At 50.9% G+C, this 25210-nt stretch overlaps 1 protein-coding gene across 9 annotated transcripts in view; it reads left to right on the forward strand.

The window, feature by feature from the left end:
* The window catches only part of DIDO1 (death inducer-obliterator 1), a 48966-nt gene that overhangs the window by 14493 nt on the left and 9263 nt on the right, over window positions 1-25210 (forward strand). For 3 of the 9 annotated variants that reach the window (XM_069546736.1, XM_069546735.1, XM_069546734.1), the window contains exons 2-16: window positions 3394-3567; window positions 4159-4272; window positions 4902-5739; window positions 6546-6867; window positions 8727-8939; window positions 9615-9828; window positions 18150-18624; window positions 18896-19055; window positions 19446-19562; window positions 19712-19816; window positions 20052-20187; window positions 20376-20904; window positions 21450-21603; window positions 22393-22482; window positions 23191-23386. In XM_069546736.1, coding sequence (XP_069402837.1) covers window positions 4904-5739; window positions 6546-6867; window positions 8727-8939; window positions 9615-9828; window positions 18150-18624; window positions 18896-19055; window positions 19446-19562; window positions 19712-19816; window positions 20052-20187; window positions 20376-20904; window positions 21450-21603; window positions 22393-22482; window positions 23191-23386 — 3547 coding nt within the window. In that variant the 5' untranslated portion in view covers window positions 3394-3567; window positions 4159-4272; window positions 4902-4903. Of the gene's footprint in view, window positions 1-3393; window positions 3568-4158; window positions 4425-4901; window positions 5740-6545; window positions 6868-8726; window positions 8940-9614; window positions 11045-18149; window positions 18625-18895; window positions 19056-19445; window positions 19563-19711; window positions 19817-20051; window positions 20188-20375; window positions 20905-21449; window positions 21604-22392; window positions 22483-23190; window positions 23387-25210 lie in introns of those variants that run through there. The other 6 variants (XM_069546733.1, XM_069546732.1, XM_069546731.1 and 3 more) reach the window with 3 other exon arrangements.

A 25210-nucleotide genomic window follows, 5' to 3' on the forward strand; every position in this document is an offset into this window, starting at 1 on the left:
AGCCGCTGCCCACCTGCACAGGGAGCTGGGGGCCTGACCTCACTAGAGCTTGGCCAGGACAGACGTCGGTCCCAGCGAGTTTTTAAGCAAAAAGTTTTGGTTTTTGTCTCCACATACCTATAAAGCAAAAACACCTCAGAAATGTTAAACAGCAGGGTTGTTCCTAGATTTCTCTCTGCAGTTACCTCTTGAGAAGCTTATTGTGCTGTGGGCACCTTTGCTTCAGGGTAATTTTAGTAACCTCAGGGTTATCCTGATGGGGCTCCTGAAGGACTGAAGTGTCATCTGTACCTTCGAGTCAGGATGAGTGTGGGGTCACCTGTGGTCAGAGGACACCCACCCTTCAGGGTGTTTCCTGTCATCTGAAATTCCTGGGCAGGCTGTCAGTAGTGAGTGCCCTGTTAATAAAAACGGAATAGTGAAAGGGGCTTTAATTGGGAAAGCTTGCCTCTTTTTTTCCTGGTAGGTAGTTTAAAGAACTTTTAGCATCTTCTCAGTCTCTCTTCATCCACAGCACAGAATTAGTCAGAGACAGAAGACCCTTAACATGAAATCTCAGTAGTTGTGAACCTTGGCCTCACCTGGCAGAACCGTAAAGTGAGCTAGCACAGCCCAGAGTACTGAGGTAATGCTGTAGTTGGGACTATTTCACGGTTTTGAGGTTTTGAGGACCAGCCTGTTTTGCTGCCAGGTAGGGCAGGGCAGCTGTGTGCTTGCCTGTCGCCTTCTTGAGAAACGCAGCTGTTCGGTCGTTGCACTGTGAAAGTAGGGCCTTCATTGCAGTTATACATTATAACTTAAAATGTCTCAGAGAGATGAACCCTCAGTCCATAGACCTGAACGTCTTTAAATGACCAAGATGTGGTTACTTGCATGTTGCAAGTTTGTAGAAGCCGAGCCTTCAGATGTACCTGGTTGTAGAGTCCAGTTTCACCCACGTTGTTTGCGGAGCGTGTTTTTTGTTCTTAAGAAAATCATTTCTGGCAGCTTATTTTTCAAGGGTTGGACAATCTGAAGGGAAAATTAAATGGTGGTTTTAGACCAGTTTTGTGGAAGGAAATGTTTATTCTCTTCCAACCCTAAAGTGTGAATACGTGTGACTGCTTGACATGGATCCAGCATGTTGTTAAGCAACTAGAAATGTCATGTTACAGATGTTCGTGGTGTGTATCGAAACCCTTTTGGAGGGTAGGCTTGGAAACCCTGTCCAGGCTCACAGCCTTGTGAGCAGGCCCCACCAGTGGGCATGCGCCACTGGCACAGAGATTCCTGGCAGCGTGCCCCCAATGGGACAGAGTTGCCCGCAGAGCATTGCTGCTGGACTGCATTTTCCGGGTGGGTGGCAGGTGTTTTCTCAAAAATACGCGATGTGAGTCTTGAAGAAAGCAACTGACAGTATTTGTTACTGATGAAAAAACGCCAGCTTAAGTGAAAATTAGAATTTTGAAAAGATTTTATCTGTCACCATGAGCTTGATTTCCTAGTAAGGAGAAATATTTCAAGAGATGGACGCTGGCATTAGCAGATGTGTCTCATACTGGCTAATGAGATATGCCAGTCTGTGGACTCTGCATGTGTGCACATGGGCACAAGATGCACTCTGAGTGCGTTACAGTTGCATATAGCTAGGCTGTAAGCCTAGGAAGGTGTGCAGAGTTCACGGATGTGGCTTCAGGTTCCTGTCACAACTGCTTTTTGGGGAAGTGCAGTTTGTCATGAGGGAATGTCCGCAATTCTGAAAGTCTTTCTCAGGTTTAATTTTGGAAATACACATCCCACATGAGCAAATGCTCTTTGGGGTCCTCAAGTTTTAGGGATATCACCAGGCCTCGACAACAAAAAGTCCGGGTGGAGAGCTGCCTGGGAGGTGGGCTTCTGCCTGTCTTCGGGTGCTGGTGGCTGCCTTCAGCACCCCCAGGGGGGCCTGGGGAACCCACGGTTTCTTGCTGGTATTTGCACATCTACTTAGTAGGAAGTGGAGCCGTTTTCAGCTGAGAGGACGTTTGCAGTTAGAAACTTTCAGGCTGTGCATTCCAGTGTGTCCCATGCTGGCCTCTGGGTCTCTCTCCCCTAGTCTAGGAGTGCCTGCCGTGCTTGGGGACCTGCTGCTGTATGTGGGTCTACTTTAAGCTGTGTTAGGAACGTAACAATTTTTTTTAACTTGCTTGGATCTTAGAGGTTTTGTTTTTCTTTTGTCTTGATAGACTTTTTTGTTTCATGACCGGAAATTTTATGTTTGAATTTGTGAAGAAATCATGAAATTGATTTTGCAAGTATAAAATCAAGAAAAATGAATCAAATTGTCTAAAATTATAGTATGTTTTCTGAGTTAAGTATTTCACTCCACTTAACAGAAATAACTGGATTTCCCTTTTTCGATTTTTCAGAACTCAAATCCAAAGGCATGATTTTTTTAGATTAGCATAAATTTTAAAAACATTTTTTCCCAAGAACATCCTAATTTCTTTACTTTTTTCATTGATGTGAAATATAAAAGTAAGAATTATTTCCAGTATCTTCTGAGAAGCGTCTCATTTTGAAATGGGTTTCCCACTTGAAAGAGTTGCAGTGCGATGGACTCTGTCCCTTTAAGAGGAGGCGGGATGGAATGTTTGTCCTGAGGTCACTAAGGAGACCACAGTTAACAGGGGAGGCAGTTGGAGTGAGGCGAGGAAGAGGTGAGGCGAGGCGCAGGCAGGGGTCTTGGGTATAGAATGTGAAATGTGTTAAAATGTTAATACTGAGAATTTACCTAGAATCAGAAACGTGTTTGTGGACCATTTAGGTATGATGATTGAATGAGGAGACAGGAGGAGAAATGTTCTTTAAATGCATAAATACACAAGGATAAGCTGTACCACAGGGATGTCCAGTAATTATTAATCTTCTGAAATCTTTAGGTTTTTTAACTAAAATGACGACATAGCTACAGTGTTAAGAATTTCTAAATAATTGCTTTCATGTATAATTTTCTTGTTCATCTTTTCATGTTTTGTTCCTGATTCTCCCTCTGGTTTTTATTGGCCTGGGTCCATCAGAAGTAGGGTTGTAATTAGGAAGCAGCTGATGCCAGTGACTGATTTTGGAATCCTCCCTCCCACCCACTGAGCCCTCTGCACTCGACCACCAGCTCCCTCTACCAGGGTGCCAGCCATGGCCTGTCCCAGCCCCTGCTTTCATCGTGTAGTCAAAAGTATACATCTTCCCTTTTTAAAAAAAAGTCCTTGTTGGGGGGCCGTATTTGTGGACTGGGCGAATGTTTCTGTAGGTCGCATAATGTAGACTTAAGAGATTGCTTGGAAAGTTTTGTGCCTTTTTTTCCCTTAAATGTGATTTTAGTTCTGGTTGCTTTAGATCTTTAAACTGTTTTTTTTGTTTGTTTGTTTGTTTTAGGAGTTTACTCCGTGGACACAGTCTCAAGATAATTTACCTTGTGATCTGTGAACAGTGGCTGACGACAGCAGCACTGGGGGCCTGGCGCTTTCCTTGTGCCGCGAGGTTGTAACGGCCCTGTTTGTGCTGGGTTTAGGAAGTCGGAAGAAGTGCCCATGCTTCTGTGTGGGGCAGGTAACAATGGCAGTAGTGTTGACATCTTACTGACCAGAGATGTACTGATGCATCTTTTGTTATCCAAATGTTATTTACCAGAGACATTTCAGTATTCACTTACAAAACAAATTATTAGCCACAGTTTTGTTTTTGCAAAACTCCCACAGTTGATAATATGTTAAATGCCAACAACACAATTTTAAGTTCTGATGTCATGTTTTTGTTTCAAAAGTGGCATAATATATGTATAAAAACTGGTGTACCATTAATATTTGTTTGAGATATTCTAAACTTTAGCTCAAGAGTGTCTAATCAATCATTAAACTGAGTGTTCCTTTAGCTTACAATGACGTGCATTCTTGCTGGTGAAGGCTGTATCTTGTGGAGGAGAGCCCTTCCTGCAGAAAGCCTTGGGTGACCAGGACAGTGATGTGGCCCTCGAGGGCACGATGTCACAGAGTGGGTGCTGATGCCACAGAGCGTGGGCCAAGGCCCGGAGTGGGGAGCTGCTGGTCCGGATGGTGGTCGGGGGGTGACACCACTTGGTGGGAACCTAACAGAGAGTTCCGTGGTGTGTGACTTTGAATTTTGTGTATTTTCTGTTTGAAGGTTTTCATTTTGTACGAGTCCTTCCCCTGGGATGGAACGTGGCATAAAATCTGAGTTATCATTAGCATTTAAATGTAACTGAAGCCTGTACAGCTTGGGGAAAAAATTCTTAAGGTATATACTGTATTTTTTCAGGCTTTTTTCATTTGAAATAAGGACAAAGTTTTCACAAACCGGAGCCTTTAATAATCTCTTAGGAGAGAGAAGAAATAGACACACGAGGTGCCATCTGGCTCAGTTGACACAGTCTCGGCTCTAGGATCTGGGTGGGTTCAGTGGGGCTGGGTGTTCAGGGTGCAAACGAGCCCGTCTCCACCCTTCCCCTGCTGGGTAGTGGACATCTCACACTGCCTGGGGCTCCAGAGTTCTGGGCCTAGAGCAAGCCAGGTGGGAGGTGGGCCCATGTCTCCCTGTGGGGAGCCAGAAAGCCCCTGCTGCCCTATCCTGCCCTGTCCTGGCAGCACCACTGCCCAATTCCTCATTCTTGACTTCCGGTATACATGCTTGTCCTCAGAAGTCAGGGGACATGTTCATAGAGGTAGTTTGCTTGCTGGGTTTTCCTCCTGAGCATGGGGTTCGTAACTGAATCCTCCCACACTGTAGAAGCATTTTTGCTTTCTGTAGGTCGGGTTCTCCCGTGTGTGAGGGAGTGCCCCCTTTGCTTGCTCGTAGCTGATGAGTGTCAGGCCCGGACCATAGCCCTGGCTGATGCCTGACATGGCCTGCTTGTGTTTCCTTGTCAGGTATGGACGACAAGGGTGACCCGAGCAGTGAGGAGGCGCCCAAAGCCATCAAGCCCACCAGCAAGGAGTTCCGGAAGACATGGGGCTTCCGGAGGACCACCATTGCTAAGCGTGAGGGTGCCGGGGATGCGGAGGCGGACACCTTGGAGCCGTCGCCCCGGCAGCAGCAGAGCCCATCCCTGCGGCGCAGTGGGCGGCAGCCGAAGCGCACTGAGCGGGTGGAGGAGTTTCTGACCACTGTGCGGCGCCGTGGCCGTCGGAGTGCCCCCGTGTCCCTGGAGGACTCTGGGGAGCCAGCATCCTGTCCAGCGACAGACGCGGAGACCGCCTCTGAAGGCAGTGTGGAGAGCGCCTCGGACGGAAAGAGTGGGCCCAGGTCCAGCTCCACGGGTGCTAAGCAGCGGCCGGCCTCCTCGGCAAAGGCTAGAGAGGGCGAAGACGAGGACGACACGTCCGACAGCGATAGCGACGGACTGACCTTGAAGGAACTCCAGAACCGCCTGCGGAAGAAGCGTGAGCAGGAGCCCGCGGACCGGCCCGCAAGGGGCATCCAGAACCGCCTGCGGAGGAAACGGCGGGAGGAGGACCCGGCTGAGACCGTGGACGTCCAGGCGGTTGATGCGATGGAAGGCTCGCTGCCCACCTCACGGGAGCCTGAGGGCGACCTGGGGGCTGCTGCCCAGGCAGTGAAAGAGGACAGAGAGGGCCGGCCGGATGGGAGAGTGGCCCCGGGAGGGAGAGCCGAGGAAGCCGCAGACTTGGTCCGGCACAAGCCGGAGTGTGAGGTGTACGACCCCAGCGCCCTGTACTGCCTGTGCCGCCAGCCTCACAACAACAGGTGGGTCATGGGGGAGGGGTGGGGGCAGAGCCAGGGAAACTGCCAGAGACTTCACTGTTCTCTTAAGAGAGTTTTAAGCTGGCCTGAATGAGTGACTTGTTCGTTGGGAAAGACGAGCAAGTCATTGTCAGAAAGAAACCAGTGGAGTGGGCGGGCACTACCCAGAACCATGCCCTTGCCAGGTGGTGGCTGGTGTGGAATGTTGGCTGCCTGGTCACACCAGCCATGGCAGTGAATGGGTGCGATGGCTTGCACCAGAGTGGGTCTGCTGCCCAAGAGAGCCCTCGGGACGCTGCTTGGACTGGCTGTGACTGGAGCAAAGTGTGGACATTGGGTAGTTGCAGGGGTAAAGGTGTGGCTGCCATTCTGTGGACAGGCATTTGTGGTCCAGGGCAGGATGCCCTCGAAGAAAAGGATGATGTACATTTTGTAATGTGCAGTGGTAATAGAGCTGAGAGAAGGGCACACTGACATTCTTATGCTCTGTTTCTGTAATTTTTTTAAAAAACAGTGTTGGAATTTGACTTATTGATATTTTTTAAATTGAGTTTGTCTCTCCCTTTTCATTCCTGATACCATTGGCTTCCCTGGTGGCTCAGGCAGTAAAGAATTAGCCTGTAATGTGGGAAACCTGGGTTCAGTCCCTGGGTTGGGAAGATCCCTTGGAGGAGAGAATGGCAACTCACTCCAGTATCCTTGCCTAGGCAATCCCTTGGACAGAGGAGCTTGGCAGACTACAGTCCATGGGGTCGCAAAGAGTTGGACACAGCTGAGTGACTAACACTTTGACCGTTGTTTTATTTCAGGTTTATGATTTGCTGTGACCGGTGTGAAGAATGGTTTCATGGTGACTGTGTGGGCATTTCTGAGGCTCGAGGGCGGCTCTTGGAGAGGAATGGGGAAGACTACATCTGCCCCAACTGCACGATCCTGCAGGTGCAAGATGAGGCCAGCTCAGAAGCCACAGACATGCAGGACACGAGGTCAGGACCCCTGGGTGCCGACAGCACGGACTTCACCAGTATAGGAACCGTGGAGCAGAAGTCAAGTGAAGACCAGGGAATTAAGGGTAGAATTGAAAAAGCTGCAAACCCAAGTGGCAAGAAGAAACTCAAGATATTCCAGCCCGTAAGTACTTAGTTCCTAAGGCCAACGGTAGAGGTGACTTTAAGCCCTCAGCTGCCTTTGGCAGAAACATCAAGATCGGAAGAGTCTGTCTTCTGAGATAAGTTAGGTTTTCCCTGCAGTGATTGGCATAGGGCTGGGCTCTACGTGCTCTTGGGTCCATGCACCTGTTCAGGGCCAGCATGGCCTATTCTGTTTTTTTGATGTTGTTGTTAACTGTGTCTGTCTCCTGTGCTGTCATTACTGATTTAATGTGTTTCATAATTTTTAAAAAAAGTCTTTCGTGTTCTCACGGCCAGCATCCTGAGCTTAAAGTTTAAGTACATGTATTAAGAAAACTACTTTTGAGTCACAGAAGCACATGTGCACCTGTATCACCTTCCCTGTCTTAAGAAAACCAGTAGTCTTATCCCCACCTCAAGGCAAGATGCCGAGCCAGCCATGGTGGCTGCACAGCTCCTCAAAGTGACAAGATGACTATGCCTGATACACCCTCTGTGATGGTGTTCCCCAGTCAACAGTGTTTGTGCAGCTCTTTTTTTCTCCTTTGCCAGCTCTTTTCACACGTGTCTTGTCCAGGGGTCGTGGTTTCGTGCATCTTGAGAACTGTCTCAGGCGCTCACAAGTGTACTCAGAGTGTGTTTTCACCCCAAGCCTTCCTTGAATTGGGGGCCCACCCCACCACCATGGCCCATCTCTTGTAGGTGTTGTACACGCAGGGGTCCTGTGGTGGCCGTGTCAGCACCCTTGCCATCACCTGCTTGCAGTGAGTTAGCTTTGAGGGCTGGCCCTGTCGTGGGGGTGTGAGGAGGCACTGAGTGGAAATATGAGAATAACTGGTAATTAAGGAAAACATAACAGAAATGGAAATCAGCAGGAAGCATCATCTTACTGATGTGTTTAAGACTGCACATAAGCTTAAGTGTTTTCTCTGGGTAAAACTTGGATTCTGTGGAGGAAAGTCAGTTAAGTACATTATTAGAGGAAAAAGATTTTGCTCAAGTACATTTCATGTATATGTCACATACATTATTTGTCTCGACCATTCAAATGTGCTTTAGTAATCATGGCCACAAGCAGCTGTGTTCAGCCCTTGTCGTATTCCAGATTCTTGCTGCATAACAGATGACCAAAACTTAGTGACTTAGACAATACACGTCTGTTAACCCAGAAACCCAGGCCTAACTGAGCCCGGGTCCTTGGTTCCGGGTCTCACAAGACTGCTCTCCATGTGTCAATGGGGCTGGGGTCTCATCAGTCTCGGCTGGGGTAAAATCCACTTCCAAAAGCTTTCACATAACTTAGCATATGAAGTATGTTCCTGGCAATTTCTGTGGCAAACTTATACTAGACCTGTTGTTTCTGAGATCCATGTGTAATTGGGTGTTCTGGCTATTGCCTGAGGTCCTTGACTGCAGAGCCCAGGCCTGGGCACCCTCCCAGCAGAGCCAACAATGGAGTGTTCACTCTTTTGGAGGCTCAGTTCCTCTTTAGAGGGTTTTTACCTGATAAGTCAAACCTTTGGACTAACTCAGAAGCCTCTTACCTGGTATCTTAATTAAATTTGCAAAATTTCCATGCCCATTCGCTCAATGACAGAACCTAATTCTGGTGTGAAATCCCGCTGTGTTGAGAAGTCCTCTCAGAGTTCTGCCCACTGTGCGGGGCATGAAAGGTGCTTGAAAACATGATGCCTTACTCAGGGGAGGTGGGTTTATGTGTTTTGAATAGACATACATTTTTATGCATAATTATTAATAAATGATTAAAGGTGCTAATCTCAGTACCATAAATAGTGACCTTACAGAGCATGGTGCCTGCCCCAGCGGGTGAGTACATTGAACCCGTGTCTGGTCTTGCAGGTCGTGGAAGCACCTGGTGCTGCCAAGTGCATCGGCCCTGGGTGCTCGAGCGTGGCACAGCCCGACTCGGTCTACTGCAGCAACGACTGCATCCTGAAGCACGCCGCGGCCACCATGCGCTTCCTGAGTGCAGGGAAGGAGCAGAAACCCAAAGCAAAAGAAAAGCTCAAGACAAAGCCAGAAAAAATCGTTCTTCAAAAATGTAGCGTTCAAGTAAGTTGACCAAGACCAGCCATTTGCATAGTTCAAGCCAAAAGCGCCTGGAGGTGCCAGGCTTGGTGGGTTGATTCAGAGAGAGGAAGGTACACAGGTCCAGAGGTGCCCAGACGCCTGCACACTGCCCTCTGCCTTCCTCACCAGTGTTCTGGTCAGAATTACGAAGAGGCACATGTTCTCATGTTTTCTTCTCCTGCCTCTAGCTGAGGGACTAACAGAAACATGGAAGCCAGTGGCTGCATGGAGTAGCTCCCCCTGCAGATCAGCCCTCCTGGGAGCGAGTGGTCCCTGTTGGAGTCTGTAGGCAGTGGGGTTGGGAAGCGGGCCCTGAGGGTGCCCACATTTTGAGTGTCTGGGGTGGGGTGCAGGGGTACGCCTGTCTTCTCCACGTGCTGCTGTGTCCACAGCCCCTGTCTGGGCAGTGTTGCTTGGGTGCATTTTCACACGGGGGCGCTGCCTGCTGTGCTTGCACTTCGTTTCACTGCTTCACTCCAAAGCCCCTCGTTGTCCTGTCAGCCTGGCCCCTCAGCAGGATGCTAGGGCGGTGGCCAATGCAGCTCATGGGCTGCGGTGACCCAGGAGCTGAGTGTGTCCTGACCCACACCGCTGAGTAAAATGAGCGCAGGCTAACTTCTGATCTCCCTAGTGATTGGGGCTTTACTGATTATCCAGGCAGGCATTAAAATCTCTTCTGTGCACAAGAGACTGGCTTCAGACAAGAAGGAAAACGCGGTGAAGAAGGCAGCAGTGGCCCCTCCCAGGAATGAGGTCCTCAGTAAGGAGCCAGTCTGTGAGAGCAGCACGCCGTCCTGGGCCAGCGACCACAATTACAATGCAGTAAAGCCAGAACAGACTGCTGCCCCCTGGCCGCCACTGTTGTATAAATGTATGTATCACCCAGGGGGAGCTCTGGACCCTTCCTGGTCTTTCTGGACGGCCGTGCACTCGGGCCTGTTCAGAGCTAGGAGTTCTAGCCATGTGTGGTGCTGCACCTGCAGAGATCGGAGCCCTTGCCCGAGGCCAGGAGGCCTCCTGAGCCTGGCGCACCCTTCCTTAGTCTGTCGGGACTTCCTGTCAGTGTTTCCAAAAAGCTGTACCAGCTCATGGCTGAATGTTCACCTCTGACCATTGATGTCTTTAATTGCTTTCTTTATTATTAGGCTCTGGTAAGTATGTGTAATGTCTTCAGCAGAACCTGATGGTGGGGCACTCAGCCCACCCCCAAGGTCCACCGGAGTCTGCCATGGTGCCACCACCGCCGGGAGCTCTCCACATGGGGCTGTGCCATACAGCCTGCTCCCCACACACATGACCCTCTCTTCTCTGTATGTTGTGGGAAAATCTTACTGCACAGTAGTGTTGTAGCTGGTTTTCAGCTGAAGTATGATTTTTGGGAGTTAAATTATTTTTGACCAAACTGGGATTTTTTTCACGTCCAATTCACATACTACACACGACATAAATACACGTGTCAGTCCTGAAGGCCGTTGGCCCGCTTCCTGTGCTGGAAGGTAAGTGAGCACGACGTCTCTGCGCTGAGCAGCACCCAGACCAGGAATCCCGCCCTGCCCTCCTTCCCTGCTTCCTGGGAACGGGGTTGGATGGGTCAGACAGACTCACGCAGTCCCAGAGGAGACTCTGCAGCTTGACTCTCCTCTGTTCTTATTTCTCAGCCTCATTCTCCAAAATTAAATTTTGGACGCTTAAATTGCTCCAGGGCACATTGTATTCTGTGATTGAGATTATTTTGTGCTCAGTTTTAATTTATGCTCTTAAACTCTTGCAACTTCTTTGAAAGTACCAAAAGGTTAAATGGTCCTAAGTTCCCAGATTACAGGCGAGTGCTGCCTTCCTTCAGCCCAATCTTAAGCCAGTCCCCCAAAGGAGGACCTCCTGGCTATAATGTGGCTGGAAAACTGCATAACTAGATGCATTTTGAGAGTGTAAATGACCCAAGACCTAAGAAATGAAGTTGCAAGTAAACTGCAAAGTGATACTATGTGTATGTATGTATATTTATATATATATATATTTATTTTTGGATATTAGGAGTGAGTGGTTAAATATTAACCAGTTGCTGTATTAAAATGAGTTTCAATACACCTCAGGTTGTTTGAACTAAGAACTTCATGCTAACAACGTGTCAAATTTCCATCAAATTTAGCACCTCAACACAGTAGAGGTACACCTCTACACAGTAGCACTTTACCGGGCTTATGATTGGACCTAACCGTAACCATCGCCCAGCTGTGAGCGGGTGGGGAACAGCCTCTCTGGGATCCTGTGCTAACTGCTCTCGGTTGGTTGTAGGCATGTGGCAGAATAAAAGGAAGACCGGGGTATAGCCACAAACTTGGGTGATTGATTTCTCTCCAGTTTCCTTCTCTGTCGACCACAATCCCCCAGGCTTTGAGCTAGCTAGGAGTCAGCTGTAGGGTGCTCCACAAGTTAGGAAAGTTGACAGACAGGAGGGGTGGGCACTTGTCCCCCAACTCTTTATCCTGGGTTTTTGGTGGAAGATGGGGGTGGAGGGGTGGGGAGGTGGGGAGACCGGCCCGCAAGGAGGCAGTGACTGCCCACAGGCAGGGTTTTCTCTTCCCTCTGCCCTGCCTTTTCTTTCTGCACATCAGCTCCTCACTGACTTTTCTAGCACATTAACGGCTCAGAACCACTTGGACGGATAGCCACAACTTCAAGCCTGCATAAGGCTAGTTTTTGAGCTAGTTGAGCTAGTTGCTTCTGATATTTTTTGTTATCCCAGAAATGTCATCTTCCCAAAAGATGATTGGGAGGAGCGTAAAAGGGCGCTGGTAAACACCCGACTTCGCCTCGGTGAGTAGCAGCTATGCCTCTGCCTCTTCCCCAAACCACCACCTGACAGGGCGGGGGCTGCGGACCTTCCCCAGGGCCCTGCACACACACTCAGTAGGACCCTTACCTGCCACCCGAGCCTCAGGTGTGACTTTTCTCTGGGTGCAGGTGATGCCAGGACAGTCATCAGGAGGGGGCGTTGTCCACATGGCCCTGGGTCCAGGTCAAGTCTGGGGTAGACGTTGGGTGGTCAGCGTGCTGCCCCGGCGGTGCTCTGGACCCTCCTCTCTCAGGCTGGCACCGGCCTGGGGTTGTGGGTGAGGGGCAACCCTTGGCATTAGGGCTCTGACCTACTGCCCCCGCAGACGTAGAGCCCTTCACATCCCTTGGGGTGATGGGAGTAATACGTACTTGCTCTCTGATATTTATTTATATTGTTTTTCAGAATTTCTGTACAGTTTAGCTTAGGGAAACAATTGCTGCTTTATTTCTCCCCCAAATTATGATTGTGTGTTCCTGTTTTCATAATTTTGCAGCTCATTTTTCCTTTCCATTTCCTCCTCTTCACTTCTCAGTACTATCCAGGCAAAAAGAGGGCTGAAGTGTTTTTTCTGAAGTGTCCCTGGTTTGTTAGAATTTGAAAGTGGGACTCTGACAGACTCAGAACATTTCCCCATGTTTTAGGCTCCTTCCATGGCTCCGAGGTGATTTGAACAAACATGGGATTTTAACAAAATTTTGAATGAAAAATGAAATTTCTGCAGTTTCCTTTAGCTTTGAGAATTAAAATGGGAACCCCTGGCAGAACCTGTGTGCCAGGTCCAGTGATGCTGAGCAGCCTGCTGGGACACAAGCGTGGCCCCCGTGAGCCATGTGTCCAGTCTCCAAGTTGCGGCTCCAGGACTCAGGGACAATGGTTTCACAGGGGTGACGCCTGTCACAGGCTGTGAGAGGAGAGCTTCCCAAAGCAGAGCAGTCAGTAGCGATGGCCCACTCAGAGAGACATGTTTTATCAGCTGCATGAGGCATTTTTATCCATCTCTTCCAGGATAGTGGCAAAAAAAAAATTTTGGTGACAAACTAGCTTTGCACATCTGCATCTGTCCCCCCACTTGGAGAGTCAGAACCTGTTCTCATACAGGGTTCACCAAGATGGCTGTTTTTTGTTACCCCTGCAGCTGGAATGTTTTTGGATGTCATTGACATCTGGTATTTCTAAGTATTTTACTTCTCACAAGTGTTGGATTTTTTAATAGCCAGCTGTTCAGAAAGTTAGTGCAGGGAAGGTTTCGCATGCACAGGTGTTTTTCTGACAGACCCTCAGGTGTGCCCAGGCTGTTCCCCGTAGTTCTGGTGTTTCACCGGGGGGGGTGGGGTAGAAGCTTCCTGCAGGACTGGTCTTGCTCACCACGCCTGCTCTTCTGTGGCCTGCGTGTGGCCTGTGGGGCTCTGCGTCCCCTGTGACACATGCAGACAAGCCCTGAGGCAGAGTCCCGAGGTGGCATCGAGTCCACAGGCCTCTGAAGATGCAGCTGTAAATCCTCCCCTGTGGTACACGAGGCTCGGGTGTACTTGAACAGTTAACATCCTCGATGTTTGTTGCACATCACTGTGCACATAGTTATAGTCTTTCTTCTGAAAGTTAAAGAAGTTAACCTAAGAAGATCGATAAGAAAGTTTTCCACTTTAAATTTATGTAAACGAAGCTTGGGGCGTTGCCGTGCACCGGGAGGCATCAAAGGACAAACACCAAGGTAACTGCCGCTTAACCCTCGGGGTCAGCAGGTGCCTTGGGCCACAGGCTCCACTGAGCGCCACCTTTGGGGACTAGGGGCCTGCGGGGTGGGGGCAGTAAGCGTCCAACCTGCCCCTGGCCCCATAATGATTCTTTGAGTTGTAGATGATTTAGTCACAGATGAGTGAAAACTGAACCTCATTAAAGTGGTAGGAGTGCCTCTTGGCAGGGTCAGAGCTCAGGATACGCATCAGCTCTGCTCCTGATGGGGTCTTGGGGAGGAGGTCACCCCCACCACTAGCCATGCAGACAGGACACGGGAACACTGCCTCCCATGGCCTCCGTCCCATGTCATCCTAGTGATTCCTGTTGAAGGGGTGACTTTGACTGTTTCTTTCATACATTACCAACCTATTGTGAATCATTCAGTATTTTATTTTCAAAATACTGTATGTGAAACTATTAAAACAGGAAGGGTTGTTTGCCTCTGAAAGTGTACTTGGTTTTTTGCAAATTTATTACGGATCGTTCTATGCACCTCTCTAGGTGTAAGTCGCTCAAATACTGGATATCAGTAAGAAAAAAGTCCATCTGGACAAGCTTTGGCCCCAAAGCAGGGCAGTTAGGCTATGCACGCACATACAGACCCCTGCTGTGAGAGCGCAGGGCCAGAGCTCAGGCCTCCTGAGTTTTCTCTGTACCACCACCCCCCGCCCCCCACCCCATGTAAGCATTACTACTACTGCAGGAGAGATTCACTGAAGAATGCTTAATTAAGCAAAGGTACAAAAGCAAAATGGTGTTTTTCACACCAGGAGGAGTCAAAAAGTTAAAATGAGAGGCATCCTGATACATGGCCAGGCTGAGCTGAAAATACAGCTGCTGCTAACTGCGAAGTCCATCCCCCAGATGCACTATGGCCTCTGAGCCCTGGCTGGTCCCCTTACCTGATCCTTGGGCGGTAGCTGCCTTGTCTGGGCAGGTTTGTAGCCACGTGGGAATGGGCAAGGGGGGAAAGGGAGGGGGTCCTCTACTCACACCATGTGGTGAGTCTTACTTGGCGCCTGGTCACACCAGAAGCTCTAATTCTTTGACATTTACAGCCCGTGCTTCCCAAGAAGTGTCCCCCAGCCAGTGCTTCCCCTGTACTCCACTTTCATTGTGACTCTAAGCCTCGTATCTAGGGGCTTTTCAGGGTAAATTGGTACCTCATTTGGGCAGGACGAAAGGCATAAAGCCATGGCCGTCTCTCAGGGTTTCTCGCCGGGCCCTGTGGGAGCCACCCTGCAACAGCCTTGACTGGCGCGAGCAGCGCGGCGCTGCTGCCTCATCCTGCTGCAGCTGCACAGCACTGTCTGCCCGAGGAGGGCGGCCCTCCGCGCCTCTGTCCTCCCGTCCCCACCGAGGCCCACCAGTGCCACCCAGTGGCCAGCGAAGCTGTAGTGCCACAGCTGCCTCACCGAGTGACAAGGCCTCCGGTTTCATGCTGATTGGGAAATTAGCCAATTAGAATGTTGCTGGTCCCTGAACGCACCGGCCTGCCTGGTTCCTACCGGGCTTCACCACAAACAACTCATTTCCAGTACAAACCAATGGCCGGACCCAGCAGAAACGACGTCATCTGGGGCAGTGACCAGGCCACCGGGCAGCTTTTCCTTCTCTAGCTGCTCCCCAAGAAAACACCTAGCCTGGAACTCAGGCCACTCTGCCGCAGGCAGGACCCCAGGATGACCCAGACTGGGCACACACTCCTGGGGGAGGGGGCTGTGTTCTTGCAACTTGCAGGCTGGTAGTCTTCCCTGCTTCCTGACAGCACTGGGGGGTCTGCCGTCTCTGGAGCCACGATGCCTTGGGGGTGCTGCTTTCCTTCCCTTCTGTGAAGGCACACACAGTAACAGGAGTTTGGGTGAAGAGTTGGCTGGTGCAGTTTAAGCTCTACACAGATGAGTGTGTCACTGTCGCACTCCAGTGCTGTGTGGTGTCCTGCCATCCCAGCAGCAACCAGCCCACCTGTGACAAGGGGGACAGAGACAACTAGCTGTTAAGGTCCACCACTGTCCACATTTTTACCAACTTATTAATTTATACTAGTTACACCTACTTACATACTCTGAGATACAGGGAAGGCAGGATGAAAGGTGAGTTTAAAAAGCCAGAAGCAACTAGTTTTCCAAGAGAGCAGAAGGCTGGTTCGGGAAAGCTGTCCCCTAATTCTCAGGTGATGTTCACTTACTGCACCTGCTCCTGGACAGGTTGCTCACTTCAGTCACCTGGACTGGGAATGGCCCAGAAATAAGCTTCTGGCTTCTGTTTCCAAGTGAGAGCACACCGGTGAGACAGCACAAGCGTGGGTCTTAGGGAGTGAAGGATGTGAAGTTAACAGGAATTGTCATCTGAAACAATGTAGATGCCACGTGGCAGGATTTGAGACCCCACCACAGGTGCCTCATTGAGGATTCTGGAAGCACTTTAGGCTACCATTTTGGAGTTACTTAAAAATGCTATTAAAAATAATCTCAGTGAAGTTTGTAGAAAAGCTGGCTGGGCTGGTTTTAGGTCTGGATTTTAATGCTGACAGGCTGGTTCCTTCATCCCCTGCTGGTGGTCACATCTGGGACCGCATCCTGCTGCACTTTGCCCCGTCCCTTCCCCCAAGAAGAGGGCCTCCACCAGTCTCATTTAACCTAAACTCTAGCAGTCCGCACATTAGGTGCTGCAGACCCTCTTGGCCAAGTCTGAGCTGGTGAAGAAAAGTTTCCGCGTACTGAGGTGTGGCAACTCCCTTAGGGACGTGAACTTGAGCAGACGAAATAATACGCACAGAAATGTTATTTTTCATTTTAGTAACTGTGAGGTCCCCAGTTTTACTGTATTAACTGATTTGCTGATGGGATGTGGGTATTGGCCAGCGGGGCAGATGTAGAGCATGAGTGGGCCCTCCACAGGGAGTGGGTGGTCTTGGGAAAGCCTAGACAGCATCACATGGGGATGCCAGCAGACACAGGACTAGTGGTTGGGACACCGTGGGTGAGGGGCATGAATCAGGCTCTGTGAGATGAAAATGAGAGACTGGAAGTCAAGATTGTTGCTTGATGACAATGAACTGCCTCTAACCTGACTCTTAAAGTGTTGGGTGTGCATAGTAGCCCTGTTTCAAACTTGGTTAAAAAGTTATTTCCCTTAAACTATGAAGTGGACAAAACTGCAGTCCCTGGGCTTTTAGCACCCTGTCTGCCCTGGCATTGCCAGTGTTGGAGGCAGGGCATTTCTGGAGGGCAGTGCTCTGACCCTGTGCCAGGATGGCCCTGTGGGATGTTGGCTGTGAATGCCTTGGGGCTGTTGTGGGGTCAAGCCTTAGCTGCAGATAGGGTCTCCCTTTCCTCACTGGACTTTCCCTGGGTCTCCCTAGGACAGTTGTAAGAAGCACCAGCAGGTGACTAATTGGTGGCTCTAATCTCTGGGTAAAGTGGGAAGGTTGCTGGAACATCTTGAAGTCTCCCATTTAGGTGCTGGGGGCTCACCATGCTGGGGGTGTTTGAGAAGTCTGCACCTGGGCAGGCAGCCTCTCCATCGGTCTCATGTGAGATGACCACCTGGCCCAGGTGGTGTCCCCATGCTGTCCCAGCTTGCACCCTGGACCCGCCTGTCCCCCCATCCTGCCCATTTGGGTCCAACCATTCTGGGCAGTGGACTGGAGTGGGGCTGTCTGGGAGTGGGCCACAGAACCCAGTATCAAGAGACTTAAAAAAAAAGGTCAGTGATGGCTGGTTTTAGGTCTGGACTTTAATTTTGACAGGCTGGTTCTGAGAATGACCTGCCTTGCTTACCTGCAGGTGCAGCTCTCTTGGCCTGATACAGGGTTAGGTATACTCCATGAGCATGAAGTACTGACATAAAGATTTCCGTTTTAGCTTTTGACCGCATCCCTGTCTGGGTTAAAAGCTCGAACCTACTGTCTTAGTCAGTAACAAGCTGCAGCTGGAGGCATGTGAATGGAAATGTGTTGTGGACCTGCCACCTGGCTCCTGGTAAAAAAGTAGCTGGCCTCCCCCATGTTGCAGTCTTCTCCCAGAATCCTATGTCTCATTAATCTTACCATGTCCAATTGACTTTCTGAAAGAATGATGAACACCTGTGAGCCCCTTACCCCCGGGATGGACTGTTACTAGTACTTCGAGAGCCTTGCAGTGTTGACAGCGGTGGGGGGGGGGGGGTGGCGGGGGGGGTCAATGAATATGCATTTAAAGAGTGTGTCTGCTGCATTCTAGAAAGGTTTTCTAAGTTCATGTTTACCAAAAATTGCACTGGAGTTCTCCATGAGAGTGGTCTTCGAAATTATACCTTTTCCTGATAAAGTGAAATTTGCCCTTCAATTTTCAAGTTATGTTAGCAGCTTAAATTTAGCCTTTAACAGCTTACTGGCTTACTGGTTTTTTAATTAATAATAAAGCATTTGTCCTCAAAGTATACAGTCACTATCAGAATTGTTGCTAGTAGTCCTTTTCACACTCCATTTGTGAATTCAACAGTTACTTTAAAAGTTCTCTTTTAAAAGTCCGTCTCACGGAGTGATGCCTGGTTATCTCTGCTGGTTTCTGGTGCACATGCTACGTGGGCCCCCCACACCCCCACCTCACTAAGTGGGTCTCTCTCCTTTGCAGCCATGAAGGAGGACAGACGCATGGAGGACAAGATGGCTGTGGTGGTGGCGAAGAAGTTGGCTCCTCCAGGCTCCTCGGGGGCCGGCAGACAACCCCCAGGCAGAAATCTCCTTCCAAAGAAGTCCCCTTCTTTTGCAAACACAGCAGTGGCCAAGCCCACTGTCAGAAAGTCGCCCTCAGGCTTCAAGGGCACCATCCCCAAGAGGCCATGGCTCTCGGCCACCACCTCCCCCTCGGGCAGTGCTCCTCCTGCCAAGCAGGCAGGGCTGGTGACTGCTGCTGCCGCATCTGCTTCCAGAAAGTTCCCCAGCTCTGCTGCTTCTGTGGGAGCTGTCAGGAAGCCTGGGAGCACCTCGGTTTCCCTGGCCTCTCCAGCGCCAGGACGCCTGGGCCCCGTGAGCCCCGCCTCATCACAGCCAAATTCACAAATTCGGCAGAACATAAGACGCTCCTTGAAGGAGATCTTGTGGAAAAGGTGCGCTGTTTCACTGTTTCTTATCTGTTAAAGCGGATGGCTTTCCCCATAAAAGGTGGCAGTTTTATGGTGGCCCCACTGTTGAAAGGAAAAAGTCACATGTGGGATTTACCTGGTTGTCCAGTGCTTAAGACTCCTCACTTCCTCAGAGGAGTTTGGGTTCAATCCACGGTCAGTGAACTAAGATCCCGCATGGCACATGGTGCAGCCCAGAAAATAAAGTCACTTGTAAGTGCAGCAGTTGATGTGGGGCTTTTTTCATTACTTCTAGAGTCAATGACAGCGATGACTTAATCATGACAGAAAATGAAGTAGGGAAAATTGCACTGCTCATCGAGAAGGAGATGTTTAACTTGTTCCGAGTCACGGACAATCGGTACAAGAGCAAGTACCGCAGCCTCATGTTCAACCTCAAGGACCCCAAAAACCAGGTGTGTGCTTTACCCTTAGGAGTGGGACAGCCCTAGCCAGGTGCTGCCCAGGCCTGCGGTCAGGGCACTCGGTCTCCACAGTGGCTATGGGTGAGTGGTGTACACTGTCCTCATGGGGCCAGGCACTTGCCTGGCCAGGCTCCTGCCTGCCTGCGCTACCTCTTAACTCCGTACCTTCTTCAGTCGACTGTTTCCTGTGAGGTGATCTCTAGCAGGGTTGGTGCAGCAGGCCATCAAATCAGCTGCCCACCTCAGGGCCCCTGTTGTCTGGGCCCTCAGCTGGCCTTGGGGAAGGAACTCACCTTGCTGTGGTCTCCACATCCTTTCTAGTGTCTTAGAATCAGACCTGCAGAGGTTTTGAAGGCATGAATGAGACCTGTTTGTTTATAGGGACTTTTCCATCGAGTTCTGCGTGAAGAAATCTCATTGGCAAAACTGGTGAGAATGAAGCCAGAAGAACTGGTCTCCAAAGAGCTCTCTGTGTGGAGAGAGCGAACGACAAAGCCCGTGAGTACTGGCAGGAGTGGTGGCTGGAGGCCCAGAAGCCTGCACCCACCTCCACCCTCCCACCCCCCAGAAGTGAACTAATAGCCTGTGGGTGCAGGTGAGTCCTCTTGGGGAAGACGGGCTAAGGCTTTACGTCTTTTTTATTTTAGGTGATGGAGTCCAGAACGAAATTGCACAATGAGACTAAGAAGCCTGCCATTAAACAGGAAGCTGTGCCCGACATGGAAGACTCTCCACCAGTGTCAGACTCAGACGTAAGCACCCGCGCCTTTGGGATTTCCAGATATCGCTGGGTATTTTGAGTTATTGGGAGGACACTGACCTTAAGCAAGTGTGTGAAGTCCTATAGCTCCTCAAGTTCTTGTGTCCAGTGGTCCTGTTTTCTTTCTTCGGTGATCCTTAGTCATGTGGGGTGCTTTCTCATGGGTGCTGTTCATTTGGGGATGGGTTGGAAAAGAAGTGACCCCTCTGCCACTTGATGTGTGTTAGGAACAGCAAGAGTCGGTGCGGGCGGCCCCCGAGCGGAGTGCAGCACCGCTGCCGGGCGTCTTCAGCAGCATGCTGCAGGACACAACCAGCCAGCACCGGGCGCACCTCTTTGACCTGAACTGCAAGATCTGCACGGGTGAGCAGGCCTGGGGACACTGGAGGCCTCTTCCTGACCTTGGGCTCAAGCCAAGTCAAATAGGGGGTATAGTGCGCCCTGCCTTCAGAGTGCCACTTCTTAAAGCTGGGGTCGTCCATCTGCTCATGGGCAGGCTTCGCCCTCCACCATGTGGGATTTCTCATGCAGGTCTTCCTCTTGTTCTCCAGGTCAGGTTCCATCCTCGGAAGATGAACCAGCTCCGAAAAAACAGAAGTTATCAGCTTCTGTCAAGAAGGAGGAGTCCAAGTCCAAGCGAGACAGCCCCCCACCTGAACCAGTTCTCAGCGAGGCAGATGACGCAGCACCCGAAACCCCACCTGAAAATGCCTCAGAGCCAGACCTGGAAAGTGCAGCTCGCACCCACTTGGAGGGGAAGTACCTCCCAGTGCCTCTGGAGGACAGCCAGCCTGAGCCCCCCGCCCTGGAAGGTCTGCCCTGCCCCACCCCTGGTGGTGGCAGCGTGCTCACCACGGTCACAATGTCCGGCCGGGACCCCAGGACTGCACTGGGCGGGCCGAGCACGGCCACAGCTCCCTCAGCAACCCACCCGGAGGGCACTGCCCCGGCAGAGCCCCGACAAGATGTACCGAAGCCAGTGCCACCCTCCGTGACAGTGCCCAAGTCCATCCTGGCCAAGCCTTCTGCGTCCCCCGAGCCCAGATACCTCCTGTCGGTGCCGCCATCCCCAAGCATCAGGTGCGGCCTCTGCGTCCTTCCTTTCCGATGAACAGGGGGAGCAGTGATGAGTGATTCAGTCATTCAGCTCTGAAATCCACCCAGAAATGCAGCTCTCTTCAGTTTTCTGTTTCATAAAAAGGCATTTTTTAAAGCTTCGGTTTTAGGGTGACTGGTTATCCTCTTAGAGATATAGATCTTAAAAACTAAATTTAGAGCCATCTGCTTTTGTTGCCTATACAGTATATATTTCTTTGACCAGAATGTATTTGGTGTCTCAGATGGTAAAGAGTCTGGCTTCCCTGGTGGCTCAGACAGTAAAGAGTCTGCTGCAGTGTGGGAGACTTGGGTTCGATGCCTGGGTGGGAAGAGCCCCTGGAGAAGGAAATGGCAAACCACTCCAGTATTCTTACCTGGAAAATCCCATGGACAGAGGAGCCTGACAGGTTACAGTCCATGGGGGTTGCAAAGAGTCAGACATGACTTTCACACAATTTAAGTAAATACTGGCAATTCTTTGGGCAGAGAGAGAAGGTTCACTTACTTTCTGTGGTTTTGTTTTGCAGCATCTCAGAGTCCCGGTCCCCTCCTGAAGGAGACACAACCCTCTTCTTGTCTCGACTCAGCACCATTTGGAAAGGATTTATTAACATGCAAAGCGTAGCCAAGTTTGTCACTAAGGCGTATCCTGTCTCTGGATGTTTTGATTATCTCAGTGAGGTTAGAACCGAGAGAGAGAAGTGTGAGAGTGTGTGTGTATGCGTGCATGTACACACCTGTTTTCCAGGGAACTCTGATCCTGCATTGGAGTCAGATATGAACCGAGAGAAAAGAGTGTGTGTGTGTGTGTGTGCATGCATGTGTGTGTGCACACGGGCGTGAGCGTAGTTTTCCAAGGAATTCTGATCCTGCACTGGAGTCAGAAGTGTGACCGTCTTCCTCTTGAGTGTCTGGATGCACAAGCTCCTCTAAAGGCAAAATAGGGGTTGTTTGTGCTGGGCTAAGTCTGAGATTATGCAATTTGCACAGTGGTGAGAATTCAGACCCTTCATCTTCCCTGAAATAGCTGAAGCTCCTCTTCCTCCTCCCTCTGCTCCACTAGAGCTTGTGCAGGACCTGGGTGGATGTATGTGTGCCCAGCTGCATGTGTGCAGGGGCACACACACAGCGCCGTTGTTTTTCAAAATTAATGAAACAGCACTAGCATTTTAGACTCAGCCAAGAGTGTTCAGGCACTTCTGAATCATACCTGATTATTACTCTCTGTTTGTTCTTAAAAGAGAATGTTAAAATGCTTTGCTGTCACCCTAGTTAGTAGACGATTGTCCTCGTACCATCCTTGAGGTTGGTCATTCATGATCCTGGATGTTAGTTAACTGAGCAGCGTTTGACTGTGTAATCGCTACTTTGTTTGGAATAGTTGTGGTTTTCTTGTGAATCTGGTGTCTGGGCTCTCTCTGTGACCACCAGGGTTTTACTGGCCACTTACTCAGAGTCTATTCCGTTTAGGACCTGCCCGACACAATTCACATTGGCGGGAGGATTGCTCCAAAGACCGTTTGGGATTACATCGGCAAGCTCAAATCCTCAGTGTCCAAGGTACCTGCCTGCAGCCTGGTGGCTGTGCCCGAGAAAGGAGGGGTTTGTTAGTACTTGAAATATCTCAGTTTGTGAGATGTTTCCAGGTGAATGTTTCAAATCCAGCTGACAGCTGGCCCCCCTGTGAGGGTGTGTTTGGGGAGCATGGCGGTGGAAGCTTTGTGATGTGTGTGCAGCTGAGTCGGTCAGAAACACGGGTGCTTTGCTTCCTTACTGCTGAGCTGCTGGAGTAGAGTGGGCAGTGGTAGGGGGCCAGCGGAGATGTGGACTCAGCTATGTATCTGCATGTGTGCTGCTCTTTGGTGGAGGGGCTCTGGTGTTTGTTGGGGTCACAGAGGGTGATGACCCTGGTCCAGTTCAGCCCTTGGGTTTCAGAGCTGCAGACAGCTCATCACACGCTTCGTGGTTTCTTAGCTCTGTGTCAGATACTGGCCCTACACGCAGATGAACCCTTTGGTTCAAAAACCCCATGAGGTGGGATGTGTTGTTATCCCCCTGGGACTATAAATAGAAATAATTTTAAAGAGGCTCCTCCGAGACCAAGATGGAACCCAGCAGTCTTGAGTCTTGGGCCTGTGCTCCTTCACCGCCCTGTTTTTCTCACGTGTTGGGCAGCAGGACTGGGTGCTGCTTCCCTCGCAGCTGCTCCTGAGGCTCAGCAGCTTTTCCGAGCAGCCGCAGACCCATGCTCCCGTCCTGTCTGTCCAGGAGCTCTGTCTGATCCGCTTCCACCCCGCGACCGAGGAGGAGGAGGTGGCCTACATCTCACTGTACTCCTACTTCAGCAGCCGCGACCGCTTCGGCGTTGTGGCCAACAACAGCCGGCACGTCAAGGACCTCTACCTGATCCCACTCAGCGCTGCCGACCCCATCCCCTCCAAACTGCTGCCCTTTGAGGGGCCAGGTAAGCACCAGCCTTCAGACCCCAAACATCCCCTCCCGCTGATACTAAGCCTCCCCTAGACCTGCCTCGGCAGCGGAACTTGGAGCAGAGCTGAAGCAGCTTGGGCTGCAGAACTTCCAGGGTACAGGCGGGGGCACTGGAGGTACCTTGTCAAAGCATAAATTGTCTCAAAGAATTCTGTGCAGAGGGCCAAGCCTGCAGTGTCCAACTAGAGCCTGCCTGGCCCCGGGTAAGCAGGTGTTGACATGCAGGAGCTGAGGCAGTGCAGGGTGGGCCAAGGTCTGGCCTTTCAGTCCTGCCTCCCTCTGGACATCAGCTGGGCTGTTTTTCCTCGTCTTGGGGATTCATTTCAAGGAGTTGCAGGAAATGGCAGTGAGCTAGGAAATGGCTCTAGAAATAGGCACTTTGAAACCTGCTGCTTGAGTTTTACCTTCAGCGGGCCTCTTTCTGCTTGCTCCTTCCTTATAAAGTTCTGCATGAAAGCGTGACTTACACACTGATCTCTTGTGGAGGGACCAAGGTGGTTCCAAGGGGGACGTGGTCTCTGAGGGCCCTCTAAACCCTGAGAGGTTGATGTGACTTAAGTTTCACAGAAAGATACCCACGTGGGAGCGTCCCCTTGGCCATGAAGCCCCCAAGACTGATAGCCCCTCAGAGATGCCAAGTCCACTGCATGTTCAGGGCTCTTGAATTACTTTACTTCAGGGGTGGTGGCTGCACCTGGCATCTTTAGGGGCCCCTGCACCTGGCATCTCCGTGTCCATGGCCATGCTCCTGCCACAGCCACATGCACACATGCGTCCACCTGTGCTGGCTGGACCCCTGCAGGGCCCCTTGCCCCTGGTGGGCTCTACAGCTGTGCTGCCAGTCTTGTCAGTCCCCACAACCACAGGTTTGTGCTCCTAGAACCACACACAGACTGTCTCAATGCCAAACACGTGTCAGAAGCCAAGTGCTTCGCGGGGCCGTTGGCCTTCCTCGTGCTAAAGTGGTGCTGCCAGCTGGGTGGCAGGGAGGGCTGTGGCCAAAGTTCTTGTCAGGCAGCTCCTGAGGCTCTGGCCAGTCCCCGGACACTGTGTTCCTGATGCTGCAGTGACGGTCGTGAAGCCAGCTACCCAACACCGTGAGGAGCCCCTGGTCAGTCCTGAGGGCGGTAGCCTTTATGGGGCCTAGCGCAAGCATAAACAGAGATAGGCATGTGCTGAGTGTTTGTCCACTGGGGCAGGGGAGACCGTTCCAGCCTTGTCCGAGCCCCTCTTATAGCTCTACCTGCAGGCTCCATGACTCCATCCCAGAGCATCTTGTCACATGAGCCAGGGACTAGCCAGGCTTGGGGCCACGGGACAGTCCCTGGGAGAGCAGAGGTGGATGAGTCAGGCATGGGGATGAAGTAGGGAGGAAGTGGCCGGGGGGCCACCAAGGAGACTTCTCCAGTGAAGCCCAGACAGGAGCTGACACACTGTGCCGTGCTGGGTGGGGGCCGCACTGGGCATTCCAGGTGACACGGCCACAAGGAGGGCTGGGTGAGAGTGCTTGCCTCAACTGCCAAGTGACCACGTTGGGTGACTAACAGGGTGGACATCACTCCTACCCCCACATTCCCGAGGCTGAGACTCCTGAAGGGGCGCCCCACAGCTCCTGTGGCAGATTTCCACCCGCAGTAGAGAGAAGACATTTCAAGACTTTTTGATTGAAGGGCTTCTAAGTCTCAGCTTGTTTAACTTGGTATATGTGTTTTTAATTCTCCTGGGATGTTCATCTGACAGTGGTATCTGTGTGTCTTCTGTCCACTTGCACGCTGGCCAGATGCCCTGACCCGGGGCC

This window comes from Ovis canadensis, chromosome 13, assembly GCF_042477335.2.
Source record: "Ovis canadensis isolate MfBH-ARS-UI-01 breed Bighorn chromosome 13, ARS-UI_OviCan_v2, whole genome shotgun sequence".
Classification (NCBI taxonomy): Eukaryota; Metazoa; Chordata; class Mammalia; order Artiodactyla; family Bovidae; genus Ovis; species Ovis canadensis.